The 7,794-nt window shown below is 33.1% G+C and overlaps 1 protein-coding gene across 1 annotated transcript; it reads right to left on the minus strand.

The window, feature by feature from the left end:
* Nucleotides 1–521: 521 nt before the first annotated feature.
* LOC122581971 (E3 ubiquitin-protein ligase BIG BROTHER) lies at nt 522–5,897 on the minus strand. Its single transcript, XM_043754305.1, has 8 exons — nt 5,719–5,897; nt 4,020–4,202; nt 3,530–3,758; nt 3,099–3,136; nt 2,916–2,960; nt 1,503–1,630; nt 1,104–1,212; nt 522–935 (listed from the first exon to the last, which is right to left on the minus strand). The coding sequence occupies exons 2-8, from the start codon at nt 4,164–4,166 to the stop codon at nt 882–884; spliced, it is 750 nt and encodes a 249-aa protein (XP_043610240.1). The 5' UTR covers nt 4,167–4,202; nt 5,719–5,897; the 3' UTR covers nt 522–881.
* Nucleotides 5,898–7,794: the final 1,897 nt, after the last annotated feature.

Genomic DNA, 7,794 nt, shown 5'->3' on the forward strand with positions numbered 1-7,794 from the left:
ATTTTAAAATTTCAAAAACTAAGACAGACTCCGATAAATTGGATGTAAATCAACTCCAAACATGTCATAATACAAAAAAGGTAAACGAAATTGCAAGTAAAATAACAAATCAAGGAAAACTGTTGGACCAATAAAATAGTTAAAAGAAGGAAAAAATAAACACAATCATTTCCATTCCCCATCACTGTGGTCAAAGGCAAACAACATTCAGATTCGTTATATATAACATCATATTATGCATGGGCTAAGAAGTAAAGTTTCATACTGCTGTTTAAACAGGTCATGGATGCGAGATTCATATATTACATTAACTCCGCGGAAGTTTACATTCTTTAAAATAAAAGATTTAAACTTGTAAAGTGTAACTGAGAGACATGCTATCAGATTCAAATTCTCAACAGAAGGGTACCCAAAAGTCAAAATAATGACCAGATATGCAGACTTACCAGGACATTGACGGAACCACTAAATTAGCTACTACTTTATTTGGATCTCCCTGTTTCTAGCTTCAAGAGACCAAATCTAATCAAGATATTGTAACTTGGCAATGCAACATCTCCGAGTTGCACTAAAAAAACAAATACTATTTTCCAACTCTAGGAATATAACTACACGCGAAGGCCCCAATCCATTTTTGATAACCTTAGAAAATGATTTACCTAACAAAATGACTGCAATCAATCTGAGTCATTCATATTCACCTTTTTATAAAGCTAATGACACGTCCTATAAAACATGTGATTAAGGACAAACTTGAGTTGGGAACTACCTCTATGTAAGTAAAAGAAAATTCCAAAAGGAAAAAGATGGGAAAACTTGGAGAAGACGTCACTGATCAACTCCTTCGCTTCGTATTTCACCATTTCCATAAGATAGAGAGTTCAGTTTTGATTTGATTCTTCACCAAGAACTTCCACGTTGCAAATAGGACATGTCTGTGAGAAAACAAAGAAAAAAAAAAGGTTCTGATTAGAGTAACATGGATGAGAGTGTCCGTTTTGTAGCAACAAATATCTATGAATATGAGTTTGTGGGTACCAGGCTACCAGCTGCATTCCACCCATACCATAAACAAACACACCAAAACCCAATCAAACCCATACCTTGTTAATACTCAGCCATTTTGAGCCGCATTCAGTATGATAAACATGTTTGCATGGCAAATTGATTTGTTTGTCCCCTCTCTTGTATCTCATTTGACAAATCACACACCTGCTTTTCATAACAAATTTAGCACGTCAAATAACGTCAAGAGAAAAGCGGGGAAAATAGAGAAAAGAGTATCATAGTAGCAAGAAACATTGAGTAACCAGTTTTTTCATACACTATAGAGCATGTGAATAATATGTATTAAGAGAGCAGATATGCATGCTATAAGCACTTACTCATCCAAGCAGAAACAAAAAGCTTGGATGAATCACATTTGAAGTTCTTAATTCACATATTTCAACATTTCAAAAAGAATGTTACGGAAACAGCAGTAATCTAAGCAAAACCTTTACCTTTCTCCAGATTTTTTTCTCAAGAAAAAGCTGCCAGACTTGTATCGTGTAGTTGGAAGCGAATCAATAAGCTCCTGAGACAGACCACGACTCTCAGTCCCGATTGCCTCACCTAAATCAAGTAATTCCTGCATGAGTAAACAAAGTTTCAGTAATATAAATCCAACGTTGTAATGATATTATGAATAAGAATTTGTATACCGCTGGAATTTATGATGCAAGAAATACTTCAAAATCTCAATTTAAAAACAAGTAATGTTTAACAAAGAAATGCATTTTGAGCTGTACGATCTTAAGTTATGATTAATATTAAGATTTTGAGCCTGCATTATATTATAAATTTCTCTCTGATATTTTTATGCATTAATGTTTTCAATTCTGTCATTTACTTCCTACACAGTGATATTATATCATTTCCAGCTGATATTATCCACCTACTTTTTGTAAAAGAAAACTTTATACTTGATATTATATCAATTCCTATTGCTTTGGAGTAATTTACGTATGTGACTTTCTTTAGCAAAAACAAAAAAGACAAAAAAATCTAGAACTCTAAAAGATCAGCAGCCTACTCCACCTATAATGCTAATTATTAAAAAAACCATTAGTGGTCTCAACCGATTATCCAAGCCAGCACAATCGACCGAGTTTACCACCTCTAGTTAAAAAGGTATTCTTAAATCAAATTTATTGGCTATGTAACTTCAATTATGGTACTTGTAGAAAATTTGGCGCAAAATCAGTATAGCATTCTCAGTGCACCAAGTCGTGGAAGATTCTTGATAGTCCAAATTGTGAACATAGAGGTGTCACTGGCAAAGATCAATTAAATAAATTATGGTCCAATATGGTTTGCCAGATCGCACAGAGTCATTTGTGGTTGCTACCCCTGAGGTAGGTGGCAAATTGGTAGAATGGTCCTACATGAGAGCATAGAGGTATCAATAGCAAACATCAATTCAATACAAGTCATCTTCTTGTAACGGGCACCTGGTCCAACTACTTTGCATGCTCGCAGAGAATCCTCATGGTATCGAGCCCCTTAGGTAGATGATAAATAGATACGAGAGGTGTCCGAATGAACAAAGCAACCATTGTTAAACCCTACGAAAGTAACCGTTTACGTTGGCATAAGGCACAGAGTAAACCTGGAACCAAGCATACTCATAAGCGGTCACTAGTGAAGACGGTTTAGTGTCCTAATCAACAATGTGATAACTATGACAAACTTGAACTATTTCAGTGTTTTAGCGACTTCAGATCCCCCTGTATATTAGGCTATGATTAACCTGGTCGAATGAAGTTATATATAGGTCACTACACAGTTGACATTCAGATAATTCCTCCTCACAGGTAACTGTAAGCTAAAAGCAAACCAAATAGGTATCAAGCCATGAGCAATCAATAACAAACCTCATATGTCATATTGTCCGGATCAATGTCATCCTGCCAAACAACCTACAATGCACAACATCAACTAGTTTTCAGTAGCTGTAAGGTCCAAAAGGCTAAAAATCCAATATAGGAAGTAAACAATGCTAAAAATGCACAAAGAACCATGAATAAAAAATAATAAAGAGAATGAGAGTATTATACCTGAGAGCTAGAAGCACTGTCATCATTTGGACTGCTGCCTGCAATTACGAGAAAGTTAGCATAAGGGTAGCCACATGAGCAATATGAGAAATGACAGGGTGCAGTTGAGAACATCATAACTAAAGGTTACCCACTTGGACGCAATTTTTTCCAGATGTCTTTTAGGTTTTGATATAAAATATCAATTTCAATGGTTTAAATTCAAACTTTTGAATACCCTTTTTTGTTTCAAAAAGTATTGAGAAAAAGGGTGATCGATTTGTTTAGACCTACTCTAAATTTAACCACCTAAAGCTAATTATCATTATCCGTATTATAAACTTAATCAAGTCACACAAAATGGTCCCAATTATCAAATTTATTGTATAATTCTTTAAGTGTATATTTTCCATGTCAGCTTAACACCTGAAAGTGTAAAAACGGGGACTCACATTCTTCAGGAATAGCTTGCATACTTGGAGCTGGATTCTCAGCACTCTGCACATCTGCAGAAGCAGGTTCTGTGACATTCATCATTACAGGGTATTCCCATGCACTTCGGTTCATATCCATCCTTGGTACGTAATGTTGAACTTCATATGGATCGTAATATGGTATACTTCCATGAGCAGGTAATCCGTATTTATATGAACTCATATTCATTGACCAATATGCATGCTCCTGTACACAGTATAAAGAAAATCATAGTATCAATATCACATACCGAACAAGTATACCATGGCATCACATACAGATCATTATGAATTGAAATTCTACCATCTCCTTCCACAATAATCCAGTTGTCTTGCAGTATAAACCACAAAACTAATAAAGATGTTTATCTTCAAAATTAAAATTAATACAGCTTCCATGTATTCCTTCACACGAGAAAATTTTCATGCAAGTAAACAAATTTCTGAAGGTGATGAATGATGAAACAACCTGATCATGTATGGGACCAGGATGAGCATAGTGTGCAGGTTGATGCGAAATTCCATCAAAGAAGTCCATGAAAGTCTCGGTGACTGCGTACGGGAATCCCGTGTTCATGTACTGGACCTCCAGTTGGCGGTTCCCATTCCCATCCATTAAAGCCAGTAATTTAAATCAGCTTTGACAGCGAAACTGCAAGAAAAGCACGTTCAACAATGTCAAAATAGAGCTTAAACATATGCATTGGTGACGCCTATCTCCTGCATCACCAGAGTGCTAAAATTTTCCAAGGGAAAATCAAAAAGAGTATTAACTTCAGTTTACATAAATAATAGAACCAATAATATATATACCATTCATGACCATATTGTACACTTTCTTTTCACAAAAATAATGAAGCTATCCTATACTATAAACTTATACATCAATAAGTGTCCCATTAACAACCTCAAAAAATACCATTTATATGGATGCAAAAACTTAGCAATTTTATCAACATAAAGCCTTTTACGACTTGAACTCATGACCACACTTTCAAACATATGGTTTTTCTCTTCTACAAAGTACAATCAAGATAGCACCTAATCGACCCTTGAACAGAAACCCAACCCAAGTTCAGGTATGCCAAGTTTTCAAAAAACATAACCAAGTGTATCTATGCCACTCATCCACTCCCTTAGATAAAAAGAATAGACTTCTTTAATCGAATGAAGGGCAAACGCAAATTGTCAAACAAACTAAGCAGCAGGCCTAAAATTTCCATCCTATTTATGAAACGTAAAAGTCAAAATGAACAAACAGAACAGAAATAAATAAAAAAAAACTACATTTCATATCCAACTTTTACATTTACTATAAACTAGCACAGCTATATAGTTGCCTCTTCGTCATTCATTTATTTCACGTCTCGAAATCCAACTAAATAGAAGAACTAAATAACTAATTCCAGTTCGCATTTCAAAATAACAAAATCATTCAGATAAAACTACGGTAGTACCGTAATAAAAGGATTTAAGACAAACATCGAAACAAAAGCCATGGGATATAGGAAGATAATAAGTATTTTATTTTTTAATTTTTAAATGGCAAATCTACTTTACTCTTAAACTAACCCAAATGAGCCTAATTAATAAACTTATAAAAAACTTATAACCCAAACTAACCCAAATCCTCAACAATAAACTTCAAACAAAAATAAAGGCAAACTGTTACACAAATTAAGCTGCAGTCTAAAAAAATTATAATTCAAATTAAAAAAAAAAAAGCCAAAACTTATAACAAACCTAACACAAGCCCTATTTTTCATCTTTTTCTTCAATTTATATATTTTATATTAAAATTAAATAAAAAGACTAAAATATATGTTACATTTCACAATTCATATAGCTTTCATGCACAACCATTAATAATAGTGGAAAAAATATAATAAAACTTAAGTCAATCTGCAAAATATATTCCAAAAATATTCAAAAAAAGTCCACCGAATTTCATAAATTCCAAAAAAAAGATAAATAATATAAAGATATCGATATAAATAAAAAGTTGTAATAATTATTATCAAACATAAAAAAGTAAATATATAAAATGAGGAGCGAATAAGGAGAATTTACATAAACACATTATACAAACAGATATAAAACTCAATATATACTTATACATATTATATATATATATTATATAAGTAGAGAGATAGAGAAAGATGACGAACAATGTAGCGGTGGATGAACGGCCGGAACAGCAGCAGATGAAGAAGCAGACAAGAAATGATTTTATATAAATAAAAAAAAAGAAAGTGAAATTAAGAAAAAGGGAAAACTCTTGGTGGTTGATCTTCCTTACACACAGTGTGTGTGTGTGTTTTGTATTCTTTTGTTTTGGAGTTTTTACTATATATTGTTTTTTCTTTATAAAATAAATAAAGTATGTATTTTTATATATAGATATAGATATAGAGATAGAGATATAGATATAGTGTGTAGTGTGGTGTATATATATAGAAAGAAAGAAAAGGAGAGAGGAAAAGGGGGAGACTGGGTTATATCTCTCATCTGTTCTGTCACAATCTCCCTTTTTCTTTTATTAATTATCTTTTTTAATTTCTTTTTGTATATATCAACACCCACTTTGGTCTTTGGAGTTGGGTTGATGTGTTGAGTTGGATAATCAAGTTGTATTCATGTATAATATCTTATCTTAATTTTATATAAATATATTAGTGTTGAGGGTTGTCCAATAGATGGTTAGTATCAAAATATATTAATTAAAGTTAAAAAATTAGAATTCAAGTATATTAAATAGATAACGAATAAAATTAAAATATCTAAAACTAAAACATAAAACGATTCAAATAAGACAAAAAGTTGAAAAAGTACTCGTAATGCGTAATAAACTAATATTTTGGAGAAGGTCTATCATACATATCGGAATCATACTCATTATTAAAATATAAACCCATAATAATAATAATAATTAAAAAATAAAGAAGTTGTATTGTGTACGAAGATCAAGTACTAATTCTTAGGTAGGAAGGAGTACAAATTCATTACCCAATTCATCCTCCAATCAAAACTCTACAACTCACAATTACCCAATTTTACTCAATTTTTACCCAAATCACTGGCAATACATACTCAATTCTTACCCAATTTCATTTTCTTTTTCATTTAATTTTAATACATATAATTAAAACCATATAAATATAAAACATAATTTCATTAAACTAAAAACCACAATACATAATATGGAAAATGATTAAATACGACTAAAAAACACTTAAATAAAACTAAAACACTTAAATAAAACTAAAATACTTAAATAAAACTTAAACTAAGTCTCAGAATAATCCAAGTCAACAGTGTTGTCAGCGTCATTGCGATGAATGTAGCGGTAGCGCTCAGGAGACTCGGCGGTCGCGCCTAGTAGAGGAGAAACGTACTCCTCCCCCAGGTCAGAGTAGTAAGGTACATCTTGACCACCACCCACATTGGCTTGTGAGAATACCCCGTGGTCTAGCGTCCAGGTTAATGTTGAAGAAGAGGCGTTTAACTGAAAAATAACTTGATTCAGCCAGTCGATCTTCTGTCGAAGATATACAAGATGCTCATTCTCTGCGATGTTACGTGCATAACCCGGGGCAGTAAGTCGGTTGATTGCGGCTTCGTAAGCCGCTTTGTTCTCAGAAACGCCCTGAATGACGTTATTCACATCTGAGAGGTGTTTGGAGTCGTGATTTAGGTGAGTTTGGATATCCATTTTACAATCACGAAGGTCCATTGTAGTGATTTTGGTTGAAAGAAAGTTGTGGAGCAAATGGAAATTGGGTGAAAATGAAAGTTGTGGAGTAAAAATTGGACAAAAAATGGGGTTTTTATGGGTGAAAAGGTAGAAAAGTGGGTTAAATTTTTTTTTTTTTAAACGAGATCTAGCCGTTTGGGGGGGGGGGGGGGCACTCGGTTTCAACGTTCAAAACTTCTTACCCACACTCAGTTTCAATATTCGAAATGCTAACCGACCGGGCCTTAACCGATGACTACCCGAACACCTTCCATGGTGTAGCTGATGGTCCACGAATGCACAACTGATGTTATATTTAAATTAGACAAGAAAGTAAATAAGTAGATAAATAACAAGAACAATAACAAGTTCAATTGTAATAAATCAATGCAAGGATAATCATATGTATTATTGATTAAACGATGAATGCATGGTTGATCTTACACACTTGACTTACAAGAATACAAAAGAACAGAGGTAATTGCTAAGTCTAGACACACTAAAAACTTGA

The sequence above is a fragment of the Erigeron canadensis genome, chromosome 9, assembly GCF_010389155.1.
Source record: "Erigeron canadensis isolate Cc75 chromosome 9, C_canadensis_v1, whole genome shotgun sequence".
Lineage (NCBI taxonomy): Eukaryota > Viridiplantae > Streptophyta > Magnoliopsida > Asterales > Asteraceae > Erigeron > Erigeron canadensis.